The sequence below is a fragment of the Lampris incognitus genome, chromosome 4 (genome assembly GCF_029633865.1).
Source record: "Lampris incognitus isolate fLamInc1 chromosome 4, fLamInc1.hap2, whole genome shotgun sequence".
Lineage (NCBI taxonomy): Eukaryota > Metazoa > Chordata > Actinopteri > Lampriformes > Lampridae > Lampris > Lampris incognitus.
Window position 1 is genome coordinate 36,994,023 of NC_079214.1, and position 26,798 is coordinate 37,020,820.

Here is a 26,798-nt window from a genome sequence, read left to right on the forward strand (position 1 = left end):
ACGGCGAAGGGGACTGGAAGGGAACGGAGGCGCGCGCAGTTGAGCTGCACGATGTATCCCCCCCCCCCCCCCGACAGGACGCACGCACACGCACTGACAGACAGAGATACACACAGAAACACACACAGACACAGACCGAACGACCAACCGATGCTGGAGAGATGAGAGATGAGGAGGCGAGAGACTGCATGAGCCAAAGTTGTTCTGCGTCGAGCTGAAGGATGCGTCTGCCGGATATCTGCGTGCGAAATTTAAGGGAAGTTTCCCAAAGGGAATAAATGACGGTCCACGGAACGACTGTTGTGACGGTTCTGTTAATTGCTTTCATCCCAGCCTAGAAGCACTTGTAGTGTGGTGCAGCACGACAAGACATCCAGCCATGATTTGGACCCTGTTTCTCCCCTTTCTCCTTTCATCCGTACTCGGCAACAAAACCGAGGAGCGAGTGCCGTTCTTCCACGGACACGTATTTGAAAACTGTGCGCCCGCATCCAGAGTGAGCGGACTGAGCATCCCGCTGAAGCGACTCGACTTGCACAAATTGTGCGGCGCCGCGGAGCCCGGCGCGGTGGCGGTGGCGGCGGCGGCGCACTTCCAGCTCCGGGGCGACGGGAGCGAGAATTTCCGCGTTTTTGTGCACCACAAACGCGGTCACGTCTTGCTGAGAACCGCCGGGGTTCTCGACCGGGAGGAGCGGGCCGAGTACACGCTGGGTGTCGCGCTGTGCTGTGTCCCGGAGGAGGTCTCTCCGGGGTTCATCGAAGTGGCGTCCGTGAGGGTGGACGTGCTGGACACCAACGACCACCAGCCCACTTTCGCCGACGCGGATGTGAGGCTGAGTTTGGACGATGCCACCGCGCTGCGCACCGTGGTCTACACCGTCACGGCGCAAGACGGCGACAGCGGCAAAAACGCGGAGCTGATGTACTTTGCGCTGCGAAAAATGGGAGTTTCTACGTGGTGCCCAAAACCGGGGATATACTTTTGGTGGACTCCATACTGGGTCTCCTGAGCCCGATAAAGTTCCGCGTATTTGCCCGGGACCACGGATGGCCCTCTCGCACTAGTCAGAGTGTGGCTATAGAAATTAACCCGAGACGATGGCCCCCAGCTCCCGAGTCAAATCGCACCCCGTCCAAGGTGGTGGTGGTGGCGGTGCCTCGGAGGGCCAGGTCCGTGCCGCAGACCGACCCCAAACCCATATTTATTAATGTGTCTGAGGATGCGGCATCGGTTCCGTCGTGTTGAACCTGAACCCGGTGAGGTTTCAGTCCGCCACCTTTGAGCTGCTGGAGTCTGACATGGAGAGCTCACCGGTTAGTGTGAGTCGGGACAGCGGTGATATAATCATATCACGCAGGCTGGATCGGGAGGTCGATCCCCTCGTGGAGGTCAACGTCAAGTTCAGGATAAGAGAGGTGAGTGCATGAGGTGCGCGCGCATCTGTTGGCACGTCACTTCACGTCACTTTTCCCTGTCAATAAATGTCCGGCGGCTGAAAAAAAAGCGAAGTCTTTAAAAGGGAAGATGTTGATACAGCAAGTGGGCCTGGTCGATTATCATGAGCACGGACCATTCCGTGTAAGATGCCCTGAAGTTAGGCTGCGTTAATTACACGTTGTCTTTGGCGCGCCTGCGTTACGCACGGGGTGGGGGGGTGGGGGATCTTACACGTTTTGGTTTAATCAGATGAAAAGGGATAAACGGCGAATGTCAAAACACGGGTTGGACAAGAGTAAAGATCCGAATGAGTAGAAAATAACGCATGCGTTGTGTGCGTGTGTGTGCGTGCGTGCGTGCGTGCGTGTCTGTGCGTGTCTGTTGGTAGTGGCCTCAGATGCTGATGAACGGGGAGCCCGCGTCGTGCGTCGGCTACCGTAACAACAGGTTAATTGCCGCCTGCGGATACAGTTTAGCACAAGCCGACAAGGCCAGAGAACATTAGCGACAGACGAAAGAGACGTTTCACCTGCAGCGGAATTGGCGAATACGTATGTGTGCAGCACTGACACGCAGCTTGACTAATTAGATTTGACTGCGGACTGGGGTCTAAGTCACTGTCTTTGATGGCACAACAGTGCCTGTCGATCCCGCTCGCTCTCTCTCTCTCTCTCTCTCTCTCTCTCTCTCTCTCTCTCTCTCTCTCTCTCTCTCTCTCTCTCTCTCTCTCTCTCTCTCTCTCTCTGCGCCTATGTATTTCCGTCTTGAGTCGAGAGTCGCACAGCTCGTGCATTACAACTGGTTATGGTGCGTGACGGGAGGGAGGGGGTGCCAATCATTGCGACAAGTTAGACCTCTTAATGGATGGGCCCAGTGCAAGGTTGTAAAATGTTAATGTCTGTTTTACAGTCAGGGGCTTACTTACAATCAATCTCATAGATTGTGCAATATGTGTACGCATATAATCCGTCGCCAACATCGAAAAAAGAGCTGATTTGACCAGTGTTTTCAGTGTTTGAATAAATGCACCACCCTCCCCGTTTCTGGGATAGCTATTTTCCATTGGATTGTTGCAATTTAGATGTACTTATTTTCGCAAACACTTTAATCTTAAACAATTTGCAAGAGAGTCAGCGATCTGCACAAATTGCGTGTCTCCAACAGGCGTCATCCCATCATAGCCAAGAACGTATTATCACGTCAAGCGCATTCAGACTATGTGCACCTAGATTCATCAGGAGAAGTGATAGGAGATTCACATGAAAGATATCGACAATGCCTACGTATCATAATCACAAACATCATAACAACGTGTGGATTTCATGTCCAGCTTAGCTATAGTTGGCCTCAATAGTATAGTAAACATCAGTACTGGTGTCTAGTAGGGTGCAGTAGTAGATAGCAGTCACTCTAAGTGATTCATTGTGGCAGGACAGTGTCACAAGAGTCATGTTTTAGAGACCGTGTTGCAAATACGTCAATATGAGTGCGAGGCTGGAGAATGGCTCAGGTTTGGATGTCGCGTGAGTTTATGCAGCCTGGTGTTCCCTCTGTGAGCAGTTATTGCGTTGCGTGTGCTTCGCCTGATTTGTGGCACTGCTGCTGCCAGCGGGCCCTCTGATGAAGGGATTATACAACAAAATGGCTTCACTCAACCTCATAGAAAGCTATATATATATATATAATCCAGGGAGTCAAGTAAATTTGAGACAGTACAAGCCTGTTTCATGCCATAAGCAATCATCAGCTGTCATCAGCCCTACCGTTGTTTCTTTAAACAAGGTTATATATATATATATATATATATATATATATATATATATATATATGTGTGTGTGTGTGTGTGTGTGTGTGTGTGCGTGCGTGCGTGCGTGCGTCTTCAGCATACTGTTCCCCTTTCATCTTCTCTTCGTATTCGACTCATGCTATCTGAAAATAAACCGATTCACCTTCTGTTTTTCTTTGAATACAATTAAAACAGGTCTCTTATTTGTGACCTCACTCGCTGTGAAAATCCAAAGTGAAGAAGAACGTCATGGGGGGATCATTTGTAGAACTATATACTTCAGCGTTTGACTTAATAGATGTTAAATGATTTTATTAATCTCGCACGAGGAATAAATTGTGCTAAGTGCTAATGTGTATTGGCATAGCCTAAAGGGGAGATTTCAAATAAACGAGCCCGACGCCTAACCGGTAATGCGCTTGAAGCGCTGGGTGTGAGATACGCTTGTGGCGTTTTTTTTAGGAAATGATTGTGTGCTCTGACGGTGACCTAGCAGTTGATCGCATCACGCTGACAGACGGGCAAACGGATGTTTAATGTCTGGGCTTAGTGCGAGGCGCTCGGCACGCGCCAGGCGCCCGCACCGTGCCCTGCTAAGTGTGCGGAATACGGCGTCCGTTAGAATGTTGCCGGGTGGGTCGGAGTCGTTTAATCCCTTTTGAGTGGAGAGTTCTGCAATAGCGCCTCGACCTCCCTCCATCTGTTCGCATTATCCCCGTAATCCCATCTCATTCTCTTGCTGGTTTCTCTCCTTCACTTTAACACTCCTGCTTTCCATGTCTCGCTCTCTGCTTTCTTTCACTCTCGCGCGCAACTGCTGCTCTTGCCCCTATTCCCACCGTCATTCCAGGGATTTTGAGTGTGCATGGGAATGTGACAAGAGAGGGAGAGTGCCTTTTCACACTTTCTTCTTCGATGAATGAAATTGTGTTGGGGGGGGGGCGAGAGCGGGAAACTCGGTTTATGCGGCAGTGTGCGCGGCCACCCGCCCCTCCTTTGTCGGTCCCAATATATGTTTATCGTCTGCTTTTTAATGGCTCACGGTGAGGCAGGAAATACTCTCCCCCGCAACCTTGGCATCTCATTTGCATGACCCTTTTGAAAGATTTGTGTGCAACTGCGCTGAGGTTGTTCCACTGTTGTTGGAATTCCAATTGTTTCTGACGAACAACCCCTGTTGAATTTTAATAAAGGACGATTTCCTTATTTCCTACCCACTGAGATCCTGCTGTCGTACCCCCCTACACCCCCCCCATCCGTCTGCATGTCTGTCCGTTTGTTTGCATGTGTGTGACACTGTTAATGTGCACTTTGTGTAATCCATCTGGCTATAACTGACCCCACCGAGTGGGTCTGCATTGTTATTACTATGCACTGCATACCTGGGTGGAAATCCGATATTCACTGGATTGGATGACGGCTCTGTATCTCTGAATTTGTTGTGCGAGACAATCAGTTCAGTTTATCGATCGGGTTCTTCCCCCCCCCCCTCTCTATCTGTTCCCCAATTATTTACTGTCAAACTTGCAGCAATCTCAACATCCCCTTGTGCTTTAATTGGTCAAAGAAAATCCTTTCTGCCGCCATCAAAGATTTTTTTGTTTTTTTAATCTTTGATCTGGTAAATAGTCTGAAGAGATATTCTGCGTCTGTGGGGATAAAAAAAAGAAACAAGAAGAAGAAAATTGGCAGCTGCCTAGCTGAACACATTACTCACGATGCGAGCATATGTTTGCAGGTTTATGCGAAATTATTTACAGTACGGAAGTGTGTGTTTGCGTGCGGGAAGGAGTGAAAGCGATAGAGATTGTGGACGCATGAGATTCTACTTAATGAGGAGAAACAGCTGTCTCTAATCAAGAATGAACACTGTGTCAGTTGACCTCTTGCTAAAGAGACTCCTTAGCATACCCCCCCCACCACCACCACCACACACACACACGCACACACACACACACACACACACAGAGGAACTTCACGCCTAAGATGCAACATTGTGCTTACTGAATGAGTAAGCCTGCTTATTTTTTTTCTTTTCCTCAGACAGATGGCATGGAAGCCTTTAGACGCAAATGCTATTTTTTGTTTTGCCTGATAAAACAAAGTTTGCACCCATTTTGTTTCTTCAGAGGACCGCCGTAGCACGCTCTAATTTTGCCCTTATTTATGCCCAAACATGCGTAGACATCTCACGTGCGAATGGCCCACATAGGGAAAAGCATACTCACAAACACGGAATGGTAGAAATCCAGTGCGCACACACAGTTTTACTCTGTCATTTGTTCATCGTCCTTTTTAGTCTTGTACAAATGTGCACAAAATTAATTTTTGCTTTGCACCCATGCATAAACTCTGAGTGACGCAGACAGATAGACTGACAGAAACACACACACACATACACACACACAATGCAATATATATAATAAGTACCAGGGTGGTTGATATAGGTTAACACGCTGGACTGAAGTTTAGGAGGCATATTCATCAGAGTTTAAACCCACGTGAACACATGCCCTATCCATCTATTATCCAAACTGCTTATCCTACGCAGATTCGCGGGGTGCTGGAGCCTATCCCAGCAGTCATCGGGTAGCCGGCGCGGAGACACCCTGGACAGGCCGCCATGCCATCACAAGGCCAACATATTAATTTTAACTGCACGTTTCTCTAAGTCTAATATTTCTTGAGCATTTTTTCCTGTTTTTTTTTCCAAGTTAGTGGCTCAATAGTTAGCACTTTTGCCTCACAGCAAGAGAGTCTTTGGTACCACCCCTGTCCTTCTGTGTGAAGTCTGTATGTTCTCCCTGTATTTATGTGGGTTTCCTGCCACAGTCCAGAGACATGTAGGCTATCGGTGCTTCTGAGTCGCCCAAATATGAGAATGTGTCAGTGTGTTCTTTGGTGGACTAGTGGTCTGTCCAGGATATCTTTCTGCTTTCCAGTCCATTGCCTTCTCGGATAGGCTGTAGCCCCCCCCCCCCCCCCGGAACCCTGAATTGGAATAAGAAAATAAGTAAATGAATGAACAAATGACTATATAGCCACATATTAACATCGCAGGTATTATTTAAATTCCAAATCAATCTGCTCTGTTTATTTGTAGTGCTTTTTCTCTCAAAAAGTCCCTTTTTCTTGTTACTGCCGAGCTTATTGAGGGAAAAAGTCGACTGAGATATTTCAGTGCGAAATGACTCCAGGCCTGTAGGAGTAATAAGGAGCTTCATGTCTTTTCTGCTTACGGTTTGCAGAATGCAATTCATAAAAAAAAATTACATTCTTTGCTTCAGATACCACCAAATGTACTGTGGAATTGCTGGATTTTCGGTGGCACAACTCTCTCTGGTCATAGATGATCTGAGCTTTGGTCCACTTGGAACTTTGAGGGGAACAGAACACTGCTGGGGAACAAAGTGTCACCAGTAACAGTAAGAGTGGAACAGATCACTAAACTCAATATTCGGCCTCTACTGTGATTTCTTTGTTCACAGTTGATGTCTTTTTCTAGGTCAGGAAGGACAAAAAAAAAAGAAAATGATGTGACTATGAGTGAATGTGTTAAGGTTCTGTCATAAGGTTGCAAAAAATGTGATGAACACATGGCGAAATGATTGATCATAGTCTAAACAAAGTGTACAAAAGGAAAGGAAAAAAGAAAGGAAAGCCACTTTATTTTTGTCATGGTACAGTTGTTTGGTTACAATGAATTTATTCTCTGCATGTAACCCATCATATTGTGTAGGAGCAGTGGGCAGCTGCAGCACCCGGGGACCAATTCCGGTTCTTCTTTCCATTGCCTTGCTCAGGAGCACAGACAAGAGTATTAACCCTAACATGCATGTCTTTTTGATGGTGGGAGGAAACCGGAGCACCCGGAGGAAACACACGCAGACACGGGGATAACATGCAAACTCCACACAGAAAGGACCTGGGATGGCCTGGGAGTTGAACCCAGGACCTTCTTGCTGTGTGTCCGTCATTTTCTTTTTTTTTTTAACATTCTTATTGTGTCTCCCTCCATTTGTTTCATTGTCGTTCACTTGTAGTAAAAGTTTATTGAAGCCGTTCACCCGCTGACTGTTTGAATCGAGCACATTGACAAGGCATATGCTACATGATGATGCCCCAGGACAGATTATTAAAATAATCCATGTCAAATCACACAAAGCTTTTGATAGTGCCTTTAAGGGGTTACCGTGGTTGTTAGCATCCATGTAAACACATGTGTAACCCGATTCATAAAGTAATTTACCCATGGACGTTTACTTGGAACATCACACAGTAGTGTTTCCGATAACTACCCTCCTGCCATCTTGGCAGGTGGGAAACTATATAAGAAATATTCCCATACAATCGTTCCTAATCCTGTCCTGGGAGTAACGAAGAAGGACAGGATTAGGAACAATTATATTAGGGGGACAGCTCAGGTTGGATGGTTTGGAGACAAAACAAGAGAGGCAAGATTGAGATGGCTTGGACATGTGTGGAGGAGAGATGCTGGGTATATTGGGAGAAGGATGCTGAATATGGAGCTGCCAGGGAAGCGGAAAAGAGGAAGGCCAAAGAGGAGGTTTATGGATGTGGTGAGGGAAGACATGCAGGTGGCTGGTGTGACAGAGGAAGACGCAGAAGACAGGAAGAAATGGAAATGGATGATCTGCTGTGGGGACCCCTAACGGGAGCAGCCGAAAGTAGTAGTAGTAGTAGTAGTAGTAGCTGATTTGTAACTGCATGGAGACTCCCCTAATTGGGGATCTTAATCTCCATTCACCATTTTGAATTAATTGTACATTTCATTTTATTAGCATTAGGACTTCATTGCCGTTTGAAAGTGTGATTTTCCTTGTTGTCATGTGCCTTTTGAACAGTTATATTTTAATCAGTCTTATAAGAATAACTTCATAAATAATGCACTTGTTTCAGTGTTTTATCTAGGCAGTGCCATTGGGCCCATTTGAGCTCCTCCCAAAATGATCAGGAGAAGAAAAAAAAAAGCAAAACGTCCTATAATAATGACTATTCAAGTAATGCTTGTCGCTCAAGAGTTGTTTTGTCTTTCCATCCGAAGTCGGTGGAATTCAACTTTTTACAGCGTTCAATAGTTGAGGCAGTGGGAATGAAAAGAGTGCAGAAGAAAGGCACATTTTTTGCTCTTTTTTTTTTAGCAGTACTAACGCTGCAATAGAGCAGGACAAGGAGATGTAGCAGAAAGATAGCAGAGAATGACGTAGAGTCTAGAGAGATGGCGTGAACGTACACAGATTGTTCTTATTTGGATCAGATGGCGCTGCCGTAATACTGCAGTCACACCGGGGGCGTAGCGGAAATCTCGGGGCGCATGTCGTCACAACATAGATGACACATCAGCCCCAATATGCAAGCCCCTTTGTGACAAAAATATACATCTTCTACACACATATATTATAATGTAGCAATAAAACTAGCCTTGGAAAAAAACAACAACATATAGGCTATGCATTTTTGTTGCTTTAGACACAGGATGCTGTCAAACATTTGGAAAAAAAATCCTAAACAACATCAAATTGAAAACATCCATCTGTGTTGGTCATTACACAATTAATGTTCTATTGCCTTGCCAAGGAGGCAAAGAAAAGGCTACAAATGTTCCATTTTCATAACATAAAATCAACCCACGAAAATAAACAAACACTGTGACACAATCTACAGTGGAAAAAGATATGAGCATGATTATATGTTGTCGATAAGACTATCTGCAGTGATTTATTTTGACTGTTTTCTGTAGAAATTCATAAGACCAGAAATAAATTGCCAGGTAAAGTTTACATGTCACAAGTCTACAACAACTATGCAGTCTCTTTCTCTCTCTCTCTCTCTCTTTGTGTGTGTGTGTGTGTGTGTGTGTGTGCGTGTGTGTGTGTGTGTGTGCGTGTGTGCGCGCGCGCGCACGCGCGCGCGCAGGCAGAGGTGGGGGGTCTTCGAAGAATGGTTGAATAGTTCCCATTGAATATCGAATAGTATTTTTGCTTGAAATGCCCATACCTAAGTAACTAAGTAGCCAATGTTCATAATAACGTAAGCTAATGTTTAGTCTCATAGAGCTAACTTGAATAGCGGACGTCAACAAGTTCATTTGTTGATCCATAATTAAGCCAGCTGACTAGCAAAAAAAAAAGAAAGAAAGAAAAATTGATAGGCTGCAACGTTATTTCTAGCTGCTGTGGGAGCTCCCTGCATGTTTTGTTTTAAGATAATGTTGAAAAGTTATTTTAATTAAACATATGCTTAAAGGCGTTTCAACAAATGGCATCCGGGTAGCGTAGCGGTCTATTCCGTTGCCTACCAACATGGAGATCGCTGGTTCGAATCTCCATGTTACCTCTGGCTTGGTCAGGCATCCCTACAAACACAACTGACCGTATCTGCGGGTAGGATCTTCCCGGTGCCTGTCACCTTGGCCAGCTCCAGAGCCCACGCTAAGTGTGGAGGTGAGCCCAACTATATCTAGTTGGTACCGCTCCACATCCCACATCAGCTCAGGCTCCTTCCCTTCCAGAGAGGCGACATTCCACGTCCCGAGGACCAATCTGCGATGTCGAGAGTCGGCACCTCCCCGGTTCCTGCCTTTGCCTGCTGCTTGGCCTTCCTTGCACCCTACCCCAATGCTCATTCCCGTGTCTGGTGGGTACATAGGGTGGTGGCTCCATGTTGTTTTTTTGGCTTGGCCCGGCCCGGCCCCATGGGCCAAGGCCTGGCCACCAGAGTCTTGCTGGCGAGCTCCTTTCCCAGGTCTCTGCTGGGTGTAATTTCATTGGGTTTCTTGGGAATCGCTCTTAGTCTGGCCCCTCCCCTGGGACCAATTTGCCTTGGTAAACCCTACCAGACCCTACCATATGTGTGTGGTGTGTGTGTGTGTGTGTGTGTGTGTATATATTTTTTTTCTTTGCCTTCTTGCAGTGTCTTTCCCGTTAGGGGTCGCCACAGCAGATAATGCATTTCCATCTTTTCCTGCCCTCTGCATCTTCCTCTGTCATACCAGCCACCTGCATGTCCTCTCTCACCACATCCATAAACCTCCTATTTGGTCTTCCTCTTTTCCTCCTCCCTGGCAGCTCCATATTCAGCGTCCTTCTCCCAATATACCCAGCATCTCTCCTCCACACATGTCCAAGCCATCTCAATTTTGCCTCTCTTGTTTTGTCTCCAAACCATCCAACCTGAGCTGTCCCCCTAATATAATTGTTCCTAATCCTGTCCTTCTTCGTTACTCCCAGGACAGGATTAGGAATGATTGTATGGGAATATTTCTTATATAGTTTCCCACCTGCCAAGATGGCAGGAGGGTAGTTATCGGAAACACTACTGTGTGATCTTCCAAGTAAACGTCCATGGGTAAAGGACTTTATGAATCGGGTTGCTTTGTCTCCAAACCGTCCAACACACTGTCAGACGGAGAGGTTTAATTTGTTTTCTCAAGTTTGATCAATAAAATTGATGGTCATTTTAAAGCTTAATCTCCTCAGTTCCAGGCGAGTACCTCTTTTTAAATACAGTGTTTGTAACAGTCTGTGAAAATCAGAAAATCACAAAACACTACACATTACACTTGTGATTTTTTTTCTTTGTTGAGGGGGCGGGGATTTGTAGCAAAGAAGCATAAAATCAAGCAAATAAAACAGTTTTAAAAAAGTGGATGACTGATGGCGTTTCCCAAAGCTTAGGTGCTGTTAGTCTGTCAACCCCTCTTAGGGGTCCTGTCTGAGGATCTGGGGCTGTGCACTTATTTGAAGGGGATTAACTGGTCTGTGACATAGCCTGGGTCTAGCTCTAACTGTGCTTTGAAAGTGACTAGTGAAATTATAAAATCAAGTCTTTATTCTGTTTGATGCCACAAGAGTTGCAGTAATCACATGAAATGGTTTTCGGTTTCATAAAGCAAGACTGCTCTGCGTTCTGCACCGGTATTGAAACTTACTTCCAAATTTCTTGTAGCTGTTGTGCCAAGGTGGTCATGAATTACTAACCAACAAGAAACCAAAGTTGCATCAGTGTACCAAGTCTGTCTTGATGTAAATGCAAAAAAATATTCAGGCGCTCGTAGGCTGTGGTCACACTAGCTTTGGTTTTGCGATGAATTCAGTTCATATCAATGGATCAATTTGTGCATTTTTTTTTCCAGACACAAAGTGAATTTGCCTCGTTGCCTTTGTGTCGAGATAAGTTTGGTGAACTGACATGCAAATTTGTGCCATCAACCAATAACAGCTGTGCAGTCACTAAAGAGAGTAAATAAAGGATGTTATCACTTTATCAGTGTAGAACTATTCAATTTTATACTACTATGCTCTGTCAAAATAAGAATTGCTCCGCAAAAAATATGGGATAATTTTCAGTCAGGCGTGAAGCAGGAGTAGATGGTATTACTCTGTTTTATTAATTTGTTTGTCGTAAGTGTTTTTGGTCACCCAGCTTCCAGTTCTGCCTATTTTGCAAGGGAATGCAAAGGAAATTCGCTCTGCCAATTTCTGGTGTGACAACAGCCTTAGGAAGGACACACAGAAATTGGACACCATACAAGATTTAGCACTTCATTATATGCTGACAATCAGTTCAATTTTCCTTTTCCAGGGCTCTACGAAGTCTGTTTTTTATTTTCCCCTAATTTTTTCCAAATTTTTGTTTTTTATTTATTTTATTTTATTTACTTTTAAAAAATTTTTTTTTTATTCTTTTTACCCATTTGTACTTCTGGAACACGTGTAGTCAGTGACTAAAAAAAACAAACAAAATCAAAAATGGCATTTTATGTTCATTTTAATCAAAATGCTTGCATAGAACATGAATTAAAAGTGTCTTTTCATTACCAGTGATCCCATTCTCATCCCATGGTGTCATACACTAACTCTTTTGCCAAAGCGTCAATATGTGATGTACAAAGTACCCTTTTGCATCCATATAGGGACAGTGCAGGTTGTGAGATTTGCCAGATTTCTTAACTTTAACCCAAAACTTAACCACTGCCTAACATTTAGCCAAAACCTAACTACAACCTAACCTGTATGTCATTAATATTCATATAGGCTTAATTGTCCTAGGAGAAAACTTGTCAGTGCTGGGTCAAAAAGCTCTAGGCATCCAATATGGCTGCAGGAGGTTCAAGATTGGAGTCTACTGAACACCTGGCACGTCTCTATGCACACAACCAGGAAAACAATGCACGTCATTCCTGTGGTGGGATGATAGTTCTGCCTTGAAATTAACTGTTGATTTGGCGGTTAATGTCATGTTTCCTATATTATTTTAGTTTTGGACATTGTTTTCTTCAGTGATGCTGGTGTCCATGCTGTGGACTCTCATTTGCAGAAAGACACATAAGCATGACAGGGTTTCTATGAGGGAAAGTGACGGTTTAAGCACAAATTACTTTAAATTCATATGTCCACCAATGTTGTGATAATGTCCCCCAAATTTACAAATTCCGCAGATTTCTACTTCTTAAATTTGTTTTTTGTTTTTTCCGCATTGAGGAAATCATAGGGCCCTACTTTTTAAGCACAGTCAAGTCCCTAGCAATCCTTTGTAAGGGCTGAAAATAAAAGCTCTGAGTTCTCTCACTCCCAAAATCTTACATATAAAGGGTCAAGGTACATTGTGAGGTTAATTTTACACAGGTGTGTCTCACTGACCCAGTACCAATACTGATTCTTCTTCTGTCCCAACAAACATACAAACCATGTCCTCCCCTTCTATAGTAACAGCCCCAGAGCAGGGGCATGCTGGCCATCAGGAAGTTCATGAATTTTCCTCGTGGGCCAATCTTGTGCGTGCTAGTCTTTTTTAACCCAACCCCTACATTCTATTTTCAGTAGGTCATATTAGCTGCAGTGATATGGTTGGTGCAATCTGTAATAGCAGGTAGCAGTTACTATCACAACTTAAAGTATCTAGCACTCGTTAAAAGCATCTAGCACTTGGGCAGTTAGTAGCTAGCTCTCGTAGCCAAAACATGGATAGAAAGGGAAAAGCCGCAGCCAGCGGTGCTGAGAAGGTACGCCAGAAAAAGAAAAATGCTTTGTGGGCCGTAAAGTGAGCTAAAATAACGGATTTATTTAAGCATTCTGCATGTGACGATAAGGACAGTGGCGAAGAGGCAGACACTTAAAAAGAGGAGTGAGCAGGAAGCAAGTGCTTTGTCATGCTTACATGCTGTGTGCTGTGAACTAGCTAAAGAGAAACATGTTTTTGTTAACCTTTGGGTTTCAATGTTAGAGTCCCACTGCGGGTTTAACCATTTCCAAGGTTTAATTAATCAGACTCAGTGCACAAACATTTAGAGAAGTTTACTCTAAATTTCTCTAAAGTGTTTATAATAATGGTCATCCACTTTGACTCTAAATGGGCAAAATAAACATTTAAATTTGATAATTTTCTTCTAGACTACTCATCTATTCTGTTTCACATTATAGCCTATAAGGCATATATTATTTGACAGCCAGCCCAGCAATAAAAACGATTTGTTAAGTACTTACTCTGCAATCTAAACAAACAGGTGAACATGGCTCTGAACTGGAAAGGGAAAGATGTCGGAGGAGGGAACAGGAACCAGCACAGATCCAATTAGAGGTGCACTATTGAATGTTATTGTGTGACTGTGAAGTAAATTAGAACACAATACATCATTCATGTGATCGGGTTGGACTACTCCATTCAAGTTATTTATTGTTGCATTATAAGAAAAAATGAATGGCAAATAATACAGCACATATGTCAAAGGTGGACTATTCATCATGAATTTGAAATACAGCAATATGTGATGCTCGAGTCACAGTCCAAATGATGTCTGTTTATGCATTTTTAACAAACAGAGGAACCTGAGTCAGACAGGGAAAGTTTTGAAGAAGTTTTTGCAGGGACCTGTATGGAGACAGGTGTGTGTGTGATGACCAGCCAGTGCCACTGAACAATAATGATTAAATGTAATTCATTAATTCAAATTTGATTTTTTTTTTGCTTTCTGTACACACAAACGGGGAGGAAAACCTTGAAAATTTAGATTCATCATTTTACCTATTAGCTAACACAAACAATTGAAACTAACAGATTGTGTTTTTTTTAATTAATAATTTATTGATCTACAAACACTTGTCAGTTTGAATTTGGTGTATCAAATTAGAGCCGCTTGACATCAGCAAATTCCTGGGCTGCTTTTTGTTGCCAGTCCGCCCCTGCCCCGGACACACTGAAAGTAATCATTGGTGTGTTTTATTTGACTCTTCTGTGGCACACCAAACCCCCAAACAGGTTAGCTGTGGCAGCAGAAACCCCCAAAAAACAGCAGTGGTTTGGTTTCTTGCTCCTCTGTTGACACTGCAAAACCAAGAACAGTTTGGAATGGGAACGCTAAGGCATCTTGACGTGCCGGTTAACGCTTTTGGTGCACTTTCGGCCTTTGAAAACAACTGGAGTTCTTCATAATGCTTGCATCAGATGCAACCAATGCATACCTTTAAGGTTTTAATCATGGTCAGCTGTTTTCCTGAGTACTGATAGAATTGGTAGAGAGAAGGGTCCACGGTGGTGTAGCGGTCTAAGCATCGGCTTTGTGTCGATGCAGTTGGCCACCGGGGACCAGGGGTTTGCGCCCCGGTCTCGTCAGATCCAACTATGGCCCGACTCGATAAAGCAGCAATAATTGGCAACGCTGTCTTCGGGAGGGGACCGGAGTCGGCTTGTGTTTGTCACATGAATGCGTCTCTGGGTGTGTCGGAAAAAACAGTGGTTCGGCCTGGATTCACCTTGTCACCAAAGTGGTGAGGCGTCTCCTTCGAGACTGCCGGCCGGAGAGATGCAGTTGGCGAATGCATGCAGTACGAGGGTGGGTGTTTGAATTGAAAGAGGGGGATCGATTTGCCACTAAACTGGGGGAAAAATCAGAAATAAATTTAGAAAAAAAAAAGATTGTTAGAGAGGAAGAGAGAGGGGAATAGGTAGACTGTTACTCTGGATATAGACTAGACACAGTGGTTCTCAACCGGGGGTCCGTGGACCCCTAGTGGTCCGTGGTGTAATTGCAAGGGGTCCGTGAAAATAAAATATCTTTAAAAAGAAGATTCTATGACATTTATAGAAATAGGATTATTTTACTCAAATGTGACTGAGACCTTTATCTACCTAAACTAGAAAGGGTAACAGGACTTTTTTCTCTCATTACATCTGTTTCACAAGTGTAATTTATTGTATTTTAATAAGAGATCTCGCTCCCGTTTGCATTGTTAAAAGTTACTGCATAAAAATTCTGTTGTTACATATATCTTAAAGTTACTGAATACATATTCTGTTTTGTTACATATATCTGAAAGTTACTGCATAAGAATTCTGTTTTGTTAACTATATCTAAGTTACAACTGAAAGCTCTTATTTTTGCCCCAAAGAGTGAATAAATGCTATAATGCAATTTAAAATGCAGTTTCTACTGTTTCTATCAAATTGCAACCCCCCTCCCCCAAGATCAGGTGGACGGGTCCTCAGGGTAGATCAAAAATACGCAGGGGGTCCAGGACCCCAAAAAGGTTGAGAACCACTGGACTAGAGCACTAGGTCTATTTTGAAGTACCCACAAGTCAGAGGAAATGTGGTTACAAGGTTGGGGTGACATCAGTGTTTATTGTTCTGCATGAAGAAATATGTTATGTAATCACATATATTTGCTACCCACCGTTGATTCCCATAGAAGGATGAAGTAACACTGTTGGGAATATGTAAGATCCTGGCTCCCACTTACGTCACATGTCTACTGTAGGTGCATAATTTCAATTTAAAAAAAATCAGTATTAATAATTCATAGCAGTTAGCAGTAAAAATTATATTAGGTTCAACTATGAGCAATAAACCTGTTTTGTGTGGAAAGTTGCCCCTATCTTTCCTAATGGATTTGTGACCATCGGTGTCTTCTTTGCTCATTTTATATGAGCAAAAAATAAAAATAAAACATCTTTCTTATTAGAAGTAGCATCCATAACAATATATTTATACACTGATTTAATTGGCAATATTGGTTTTTTTTGTTTTTTTTTTTACAGATGACATATTTCTCCATATAGCTATAATAACTCATAGCAATAATGGCAATGTTTCAGCCCAAAAGACCTTCCTCGTGTTGCTGAAGTGTATATATTAAAAACCTTGAAGCAATAAATTTAATTTTCATGGTGAGCTGCACCAACGCTTGCTGTTAGGAGCCTTGATTCAAGGAATTCCTTGCAATTATTTGTCCCATCAATATTTCTCTTTCCTGGCCCAGGATATAATGTCCATCCCGGGCTCAGCTGCAACCCAAACTTTCCACTCCCTTACCCCAGCTTTGTTCTGTGTACTAAAGTTTGATTGGTTGATTAACTTAGTGATGGATTTATTGATTGTATTATCCACTATTCCATTCACTTGTGTCCACTGGCATGGCATGGATCAACAATAGCTTAGAGTTTCTTGAATCTGAGAAATATGAATCTGAGAAAATCTTGGCATTGGTGCTTCAACCAGCAAATGGTATTTTCACTCGGTAAATTACCTCAGCAATTAATCGATTTGCAAAAAAGTTATGATTTAGTTTCTGCTGATCGACTAATCAATTAACTGACTTGTTGTTTCAGCACGAACCCCTCTGTGTTCACACACACACTAAAAAAGCATGCAGTGGCCGTCCAGGTGATGTGGTGCTCTACTCCGTTGCCTACCAACACAGGGATCGGCGGTTCGAATCCCCATGTTACCTCCGGCTTGATCGGGTGCCCCTACAGACACAATTGGCCATGTCTGCGGGTGGGAAGGCAGATGCAGGTATATGTCCTGGTCACTGCACTAGCGCCTCCTCTGGTCGGTCGGGGTGCCTGTTCAAGGGGGAGGAAGAAGTGGGGGGAATAGCATGATCCTCCCATGCTGTACACCCCCCTGGTGAACTCCTCACTGTCAGGTGAAAAGAAGTGGGTGGTGACTCCACATTTATCAGAGGAGGCATGTGGTAGTCTGCAACCCTCCCTGGATCAGCAGAGGGGGTGGAGCAGAGATTGGGCCAGCTCGGAAGTGTGGGGTAATTTGCCGCAAACAAGTAGGGAGAAAAAAGGGGGGGGGGATTGAAAAAAAAAGTATGCAGTGAGGGTGCTTATGGTAGAGGTGGCCACCCAAAAGGTGGATGGTTGGTCCTGTTTATCTAATTAGAGACTAGAGAAGGTTATGCCTTCTTGATAGCCTTTGTTTTCTCTCCTGCGGCATTGTCCCTGCTCCAACATCACAGAGTAGGTTGACTTGTACAAAAAGAAGGGGTTTGAAGCCTCTCAAGGCCTATGCAACACATTTTTGGGATGGAATTTCGGATGTGAAAGAAAAAATAATTGGGTGTCAAACTTCTCCTTCAGGTGGGCGACACAATGGAATGGAATGGAATTATTTCCCTCTCTCTCTTTAATGCCCCTCCATCCTTTCTGGAATCCATGTCCTCCGTCCTCTTGTCCATGTAGCTGTAGCTACTGCTAGGCTTCCTGTAATTTGAAGTGTGTGGAGTTGTAATATGGAGAGGAGTCTGTTTATGTAGTATGTGTGGGCAGAGGCCATGGGGTAGCTTCCTCTTGTTTGGCCTGTCCGTCTGTGTTTGCTGCAGCGGGATCAATTAATGTGTGTGTGTCTGTTTGTGTGTGTGTGTTTGTGTTTGTGTACTTGTATATGTGTGTGTGGGAGGGTCAGGACATGCATGTTTGGATCAAAGAACCATGTGCTCTCTGTGTGAGCGTGTGTGGTATGTGAAGTGAGACCTTCTTGTCAAAGCACTACTGTACAGCGCCTCCTTTTAATATGTCCAGGGCACCCGGGAGCCCGCCTTTGCTCTACCGTCTCTCCCATTCACTTGCTCCCTCTGTCTCAGTGTCTCCCTCTCTCTCACACACCTTTTTCCTTCCCGTTTCACAAATGATACGAAATATGTTTCGAGTTTTTTTTTTTCTTGTTCGTGTATGCACACTCACAAGCGTGCATGCTGAAAGCCAATGTAGAAACGTGGACCATTCGTCTCACGGATGTGATCCACATATGTGAGAGTACCTCGTCTCTCCAATCTCTTTTCCTCCTGTAAATTCTCCCTCTTTCTTATTACAGTTCATCACTTTCTCTTGGCTTTTCTTAATTTTTCCATTCAATCCTATCCGTTCCTCTTATCATCCCTACCACCTTTTTCATTGCTCTACTGTTATTTTTTTCCCTGTTTTATGCATGATTTATATGCGATATACATTGTTTACTCTCATCTTTTCTCACCAATCCACCTTTTCACCCCTGCTACTGTCTCACCTCTCTCTGTCTCTGTCTCTATCTCTAGCTCTGTCTCTGTCTGTCTCTGTCTCTGTCTCTGTCTGTCTGTCTCTCTCTCTCTCTGGTGCAGAGATGTGTGTCTAGTATGAGTGATTGTGCAATCTCTCAGCATGCTAAGGACATGAGGAGACTGTCAAATGGGTCAATAGACAATGTCTGCATATCTCCTCTACCCCTTACTATGGCCATGCTCGATTCTTTCTCTCTCTCACTCTCTCTCTCTCTCACTCACCCACCCACTCACACACACACACACACACACACACACTCTGTCTCTCTCATAAGGGTCACCCAGACAGCAGCAGTGATTGGTGTGTTTTACTGTGAGTGATCCCCTGTATAAACCAGAGGAAGTCCGTTCATCTGATTAAACAGAGACAAGTTCGAGAATTAAAGATTGGAAGCAAGTCAGTCTCTCTGCTTCTCTGTCTCGCTCTGTCTCTGTCTGTCTCTCTCTCTCTCTCTGTCTCGCTTGCTCACACACTCACATAAATATGCATATGCAAATGTAACAAGTACCACACATTCTCTCAGTTAGTGTCAAATGAATTTGTGTGCAAAATTTCACCTTGAGAATGTGCTTGCTAGGAGTCACACATTTGGATATGTTTGTAAGTCCTTTTTATCGTCATTGCAGCTGGTGTTGTATTTATTCAGGGTTAGTTTGTGATGTTTGCAAATCATTTTACATTTATTTGTTTGTTTGTGTCGTAAATGTTAGATAAGCAGCACTTGATGTCGAAGACAATTTTCCCCTCCAGAGACAGTAAAGTTTATCTTAGTTTATCTGTTGATTTCCTAAACAGAAGTGACAGTAAAGATAGTGGAATATTTGTGGGTCATGATTCATTTTTATAGAATGTCGGTTGTGTTTATGAAGGTACAAAAATATCTTCCATTCAGAGTAAAGTGTTGTTTAAACTGTGTCAAAAAATACTGAATAATTATGTTTACTAAAAGTATAATGTAAAAGGTTTGACAATGACCTGACAAAAACAAAAATATACCGAATCAAAATTGTTCTGTGTAAAACAAAATGCTTACAAATGATAATTTTAATTCGTTTTTCACCTGGTTTGGTTCATTGGAAAAAGATAAATTGTGAACATTTGTATCTCGGTAGTGTGGAGAGTATTAGGCATTTGGTCACGCGCACACATGCACGTGTGTGTGTCTGTCCACTGCTAATCTCACATATTACTGGACCTATCAGCCTAAATTTTTTTGTGCACAGTTATGACTATGATCAAGAACCTGTCATGGTTGTGGTGATTCAGAACCTTTGTAAAACGTTTTTTTCCCCCAGTATTGCCGCTCCTGCTCTTCATTCATTCTCTCGCTCGCTCAGCCACCGCAGCTCTCTGTCACTGCCCAATCTAAGTCAACTGTAGATGTGAGTCTCATGCACATGTTTGACTTTCATTGGGCAGTGACAGTGTATGCGTCTTGAAAGTAAATGAGAAATCAGTCGTAATTTGCATTTCAGCAAATCACTCACTGCTGATCTCAACACAGGAGAACTGGAGGAACAATGGATGGCCTTCAATAACGAACTGCAACAACAACACCAACGATCTTCAACAACTATAACACACACCGCTGTGCACTATAGCAGCATCACCATCAGATCTTCATTTATGTCACTCAGCAACCAGATTGCACACGCACACCACATGGCACAAAAACAACTAGAAGAGTGTGCTCAGTAGATTGCAGAGCTTCGCCAGGCTTATCTCTCTTTCTCTGGTGCTCAGAATTGGTGATAAACCCCCCATTTTTTCACCTACTGGGAGAAGGGGCTGTTATTAAAAGACTTCAGATGTGTTTAACCATCGTGGTTTTCATGATGTAAAATGAATGAAGTTGAGTGACTTTCATTCATTAAAAAGTAATAAAACAGCAGTAACAAAAAATAGCTCAGCCATAGGAAATGTTTTATTGTAGCTACTGAGATGATTTCCACCTGTAACTGTGATTATCTCTACTCTTGAAATCACATTTTTAGAGTGGAGTCTATGGCACTTCTGCATCAAATCCTCCTCATGATGTCAGTTAAACAAGCATAACGGTGAGATAGATAAAGCAAATTTTTTTTCATCCAATGTTCCTCCAGTTCTCCTGTGCTGAGATCAGCAGTGAATGATTTGCTGACATGTGAATTTCGATTGACATTTCGTTTACTTTCAACACTCATACACAAATACATAATGGACACTGTCGTTGCCTGAGTAAACTCAACTGTGCACATGTTTGCATCGACAGAGAGCAGCTTTGGTCAAGTGAACTAGAGTGATTGAACAGAGGGAGTAGCGATAGCGAGAATAAACATTTTCCGAAGGTTTTTAATCACCACAACCATGAAAGGTTCTTCATCATACAGTCATAACTCTGCACAAAAAACTTTAGGCTGATAGGTCCAGTAATTTGTGAGATTAGCTGCGGACAGACACACACACGTACGCGGCCAAACGTGTAACAATATTCCAAAGTTGATGTAGTCTTGACCAGACACTTGTGCAACTTCAACAAATTCAATAATTTATAGCCACAATACTGTAGCGAATTCGGGGAGCAGCCGGGAACCACCACAGCTGGGACACGAACCCGGGTCACTGCACTAACCAGTCACTAAAGGGTCTGACCTGCTAGCCAACCGGCTAGTGAGTCTACTCATTCATGATCATTACACTACCCCCCTCCTTCAGGAACCGCATCCTCGTGCTTCAGCATACCAGCTCCATCACGCCTCTGGGTGCACGTGCTTCCAATGGCCTCACTATCCCACTTCTGACACCACTGTAGTGAATTCAGGGGGGCAGCCGGGAACCGCCGCAGCTGGGACATGAACCTGGGTCGCCCGCACCATGGGCGACTGCGCTAACCAGTCAAATAAGGGTCCAACCTGTTAGCCAACCTGCTAGTGAGTCTACCCATTCATGATTGTTACACTACCCCTGTCCTTCAGGAACCGCATCCTTGCACTTCAGCATACCAGCTCTCTCGAACCTCTGGGTGCACGTGCTTCCAATAGCCTCACCATCCCACTTCTGACACCTCTGTAGTGAGTTCAGGGGGGCAGCTGGGAACCGTCGCAGCTGGGACATGAACCTGGGTCGCCCGCACCATGGGCGACTGCGCTACCAGTCAACTAAAGGGTCCAACCCGTTAGCCAACCGGCTGAGTTGAGGTAGGCTTAGTGGATAGATAAAGGTGGGTGTCATCTGCGTAGCAGTGAAATTGAATGCCAAATTTCCTGAAAATGTGGCTAAGCGGTAATAAGTAAATAATAAATAGGAGGGGTCCCAATACATAGCCTTGGGGAACACTGGTAGTAACAGGAAAGGACTGTGATCTCACATTTTCAGGTTGGACAAACTGAGTGCAGCAAGAGAAATATGATCTAAACCAGTCAAGGGGTGTGCCAGTTATTCCAGTGGAAGCTAATCTCTCTAGGAGGATGTTATGTGAGATGGTATCAAAGGCTGCACTCAGGTCAAGAAGGACAAGAGCCAGGAGTCAGCTGCCATCAACAGATCATTTTACCCCCTGACAGGGTCGCAAACAGGTCATCCACCCATGGCAGTGGGTACTCCTCCAATTTAGACACCTGATTCACCATAAGCTTGTAGTCCCCACATATCCTTGCAGTTTTGTCTTCCTTCAAAACTGGAACAATGGGAGCCGCCCACCTTGGAAACTGGATGGGCTCAATGACGCCCTGCCTCTGTAAACATTCCAGTTCCTCCTCAACTTTGCATTTCATGGCTTAGGGCACCGACCTGGACTTGAAAAACTGTGGTGTGGCCTCAGGGTCGACATTGAGTTTCACTGTTACGCCCTTCATCGTGCTCAGCTCATCCCTGAAAATGTCACTGTACCACTGCAGAATGTCCTCTGTCATGTGTGCATACTTAATGTCATCCCATTCTTGTCACCAAAAATATGTGGTAACTTCTACTTCTAAAAAGGAACACTCAACAAATTCATGCTCCAAGATCAACTTTATCTTCTAGGCTGGGCAAAAACAATACCTTTATACAGAGGCTTAAGCCAACTATTTTGTAGGGGTGATGAAGCTTACCACACACACACACACACACACACACACACACACACACACACACACACACACACACACACACACACACACACACACACACGGAGACAAAACGAAATGGAGAGAACACCACAACCAAGAGACTTCCGAAAACAGCATCTCCTAACAAATAGCTATGCCTAACGAAAGTGTGTCTATATAACCATTATCCTAGTTAGTATTAACTTATTTTATAATGATCACATTACAACACAAGCCTTTTTATTTTGAAAAGTGCAAGTTCATATTAGGCTTGGTTGCATTCATGTGAGGGTGCGCCCCGGAGGCTGCATATCCACAGACTGACAGGCAAAATGTTTTTATAAGGTAGATCTTTGAGCGCTGCATACTAAACTTTTTTTTCTGTGTTTCATTCAGCCATTCAGTTGACTTGGGTGTTGTACAAAAGTCTTATAATGGCAGTAAAAACAGTTTTTTTTCAGTCTGCAAGTGTGTGTATCTGTCTGCTCTAATCTCACATACTACTGGGCTTGTCATTCTAATAATTTTTTGTCCACAGTTATGATCATATGATCAAGGACCTCTTTCTCGTTGCAATGATTCAAAACCTTTGCAAACATGTTTTATACCACAATTGAGTGCTAACTCCTCAGCTGGTTTTTCACCTAAGTTCAAGCGCCGGAGAAGGAAAAAATATGCAGGCAGTGCCTCCGTATTTGCCTTTCTCCCGGTAGGTGAAAAAAGTGGTAGTTTGTCACTAAGTCTGAGCACCGGAGAAGTGGAGATACGCCTGGTGGAGATTTGCACTCTTCTGAGTGCACTCTTTTAGTCCGTTGTAATTCTTGTCAGCCAAATTGGCACTGGGATGGATACTATAAATTAATTGTCTCCCTCAAACCAGCGGTCAGATCATTCTGTTTGCTAGAGACTACCTCTTGCAAAGAAGGTGAATGTAAAAAGCAATCAGTGAAGGGCAGACTGCAAAGGAACCTTAACTTTTATTTAATTCGTATACAAATCAAATCCCTGATTTCTCTAGTTTGGAGCACACATTATTTTCTAAATCTCTATCACTCCTTAACATTAATGTCATTGCATTTGCATATTTCTATAGTTCTGTAAAGGGCCATAAAGATCATAGTAGTTGTCTTGGGAGTATTGATGTGAAGGTTGCATATCTAAAGCAGGTGATATAACAGCATTGTCACACACCTTCTACACAAGTTAAGGCAGAGGCAAAAAAAAAAAATTCCAGTGTGTTTTCGACATGCTGTCTACAACAATATCATGACTCATGCAGAGTATGGACATAGCCGTATCTTCTCACTCACAGGCAGGTCCATACTGTGCCAAACAAAGCAATAAAAAAGAAATGGATTAAGGGAAAATATGTCATCCTAAATTGCATATTTATGATAATCTAATGTCAGACACAAAAATGGCCTACCTTTGTCCGAATAATAAAAAAAAGAAGATAAAATATAGTACACAGTGATTGAATGCATATTTTTCTATGTTTGTGTGTTCTTGTACTTCTGTCTCTGTGAGGACCAATTTGAGTTTTAATCATTTGAGTAAGGACATTTTTGTGAAGAGGATATTTTGGTTTTTGGTACAAGTTTAGAATTAGGATTGGCTTTAGGTTAAGGTAAGGGTGCAGGACAGGCGTCTAGTTCTGATTGTTAAGGTTATGGTTAAAGGCCAGGAATTAGTGTAGTCAATGAAGGGTCTTTGCAAAGGTCTAAGTACAAGAATGTGTTTGAATGTGTGCATGTATGTATATGTGTGTGTGTGTGTGTGTGTGAGAGAGAGAGAGAGAGAGAGAGAGAGAGAGAGAGAGGGAGAGAATGAGATGGAGATGGAGAGGGAGAGGGAGTCCAATAACAAATGTCTGCTGTGAGCAGTGATCTGCTAACACAGTGGATTGAACTCAGCTCTGCAGGATTAGCAGTGGTGTGTAAAACAGCACAGTCTTAATTACTGCAGCACAGTCATGTACAATGAGGAACGAGCGAGACATGGAGGGAGAGATGTGAGAGAGGGAGGGAGTGAGAAAGAGGTAAAGAGAGAGGGAGGGAGGGAGAAAGATGGAGGAATGCGAAGTTGAGAGTGGCGGGCTGTGTTCTCTGTTTGGATATCGAATAGATGTGGGAGATGAATGTCACGCAAAGTCTTTTCAGCCCACAGAACTACAAGCCACAACTCATGACACACACACACACACACAATGCTTTACTGAAGTGCCGTCTGTCAGCCCGTTGTCCTGAAGACCCTCAAATGTGGTCACATTGGGGTGACATTATTGCCTCCATGTGTGTGTGTGTGTGCATGCACGCATGTGTGTGTTGTGTGTGTGTTTGTCTGTTTGTGTGTGTGTGTGCATACGTGTGTGTGTGTGTGTGTGTGTGTGTGTGTGTGTGTGTGTGTGTGTGTGTGTGTGTGTGTGTGTGTGTGTGTGTGTGTGTGTGTGTGTGTGTGTGATTGTCAGCAGTGGAGAGATACTCTGCCAGTGATGGCAGATCAATATCACTGACTGAGAGATCGCAGCAATGCTTAGTGCTCATCAGTGACTCATTGTGTGCGCACGTGTATGGGTTCTTTTTTCCCAAACGTCCAGTGATCAGTGATTGACTGTTGGAAATAAGCAAAGGTAAAGCGTCTTTGAGTATTTAGAAAGGCACTATAAACAAGTCTGATGTATTTTTATTGTCATTATAAAGTATGAATGCTTTAATGAAAGAAACATATTAGTTGCTGAATTTCGTTTTCTGTCCTCATCTTTCCTTTTTTCTCTGTCTCTCTGAGACACACATACCCCACATATACTACACATTAGACACACCTTTGTCAGCAATTACAGGTAAGGATTTTTTCTTTTTTTTAATTTCTTGTAATGAGTAGACATCAAAGATGTGGAGGTGTGTCTTGGACAAATGCTGAGTTGACAGTAGATGAGCCATTGAGAGGAGAATTCTTAACTTTATTCATAAATCATTCATCTTGACTCTTTTCTCTGTAACCCGTGTTTTAAAATCATCCCTTTCATGTCCCCCCCGCCTCAAGTGTCCACCCAGCTGGTTTGATGGTTCACTTTGGAGTTCTATCTCTTTTTTCCTCAAAATTTCTCTCTCCTCCGAAGCTTGGTCATCTTTCACCCTCTCATCCCATTTCCTCGTCTCCATCCTTTCTCTTTTGCTGATTTGTGTCATCAGGACCGTCGCTCTCTGATCTATCCTCTCATTATCGATCGACTGTCCATCTTCAGGCAGTGCTTGGTTTGCCCGGGGCTCTCTTCTCTTCCTGCACATTCGCTGCCACTCACAGCTAATAGCCCTCCTTCCACCCCTCTGCATCCCATGTGACCCATGCAGCAACCTCCTCCCCCAGCACACCCACACACCCACACACACACACACACACACACACAGACACACACACTTTGTAGTCCAAGGAGGAGAAAAAACAATTGTCCACTGCTGTGGTGCCGTCGGCTTATTTGTCTGTTTGAACCCTCTGTGTTTTCAAGTCACTCATGACTGATGGCGCAACTGGAATGCTGGGGGTTTGCGTGAGACCCTGACCTATCCATGTCAACAGTGCCTGCCTAATGGCTGCACCGGCACCATTCGTCAGTGTAATGGGGAAAGAGATGTGAATGATAAGGGAGGAGGCATCAACATGGGGCTCGCAACCATGCGCCTGAGCACAGACCACACACCTTTGAGCATGTGAATTTGAAATTTGTGGTGTGGATAAGATGGCAAGGATTGAATACGATACATGCAAACACCCACCCACTCACACAAAGACATGCAAGAAAGAATGGACACACACACACACACACACACACACACACACACACACACACACTCATGAAAAGTTGAGAAGTTTCACATGGTGTAAAATTTAATATTCTGTTGGAACGACAGAGCTTGAGTTTTGGATTTTACTTTTAATATTGCATTCACATTTTTGTCTTTATAGAACTTGCTTGTCAAGGGAAAGAATCACCAGTTTAAGCAGTGTAGACACTTGTGAGGTCCCCAATGCGTTGTCTCTCTCCCTTCATCACTGTGTGTCTCTCTCTCTCTCAACAACAGCAACAACAACAACAACAACTTAGTTTAGTATAGCACCTTTCAAGGAACTCAAGGATGCTTTACACTTTATAAGAACAAAAAA

The 26,798-nt window shown here is 43.7% G+C and overlaps 1 protein-coding gene across 1 annotated transcript in view; it reads left to right on the forward strand.

The window, feature by feature from the left end:
* The first annotated feature begins 379 nt into the window (after window positions 1-379).
* si:ch211-186j3.6 (neural-cadherin) overlaps window positions 380-26,798 on the forward strand; it is a 666,499-nt gene continuing 640,080 nt past the window's right edge. Inside the window, 4 exon segments of the mRNA XM_056278708.1 lie at window positions 380-932; window positions 935-1,222; window positions 1,225-1,397; window positions 24,265-24,283. Coding sequence (XP_056134683.1) covers window positions 380-932; window positions 935-1,222; window positions 1,225-1,397; window positions 24,265-24,283 — 1,033 coding nt within the window.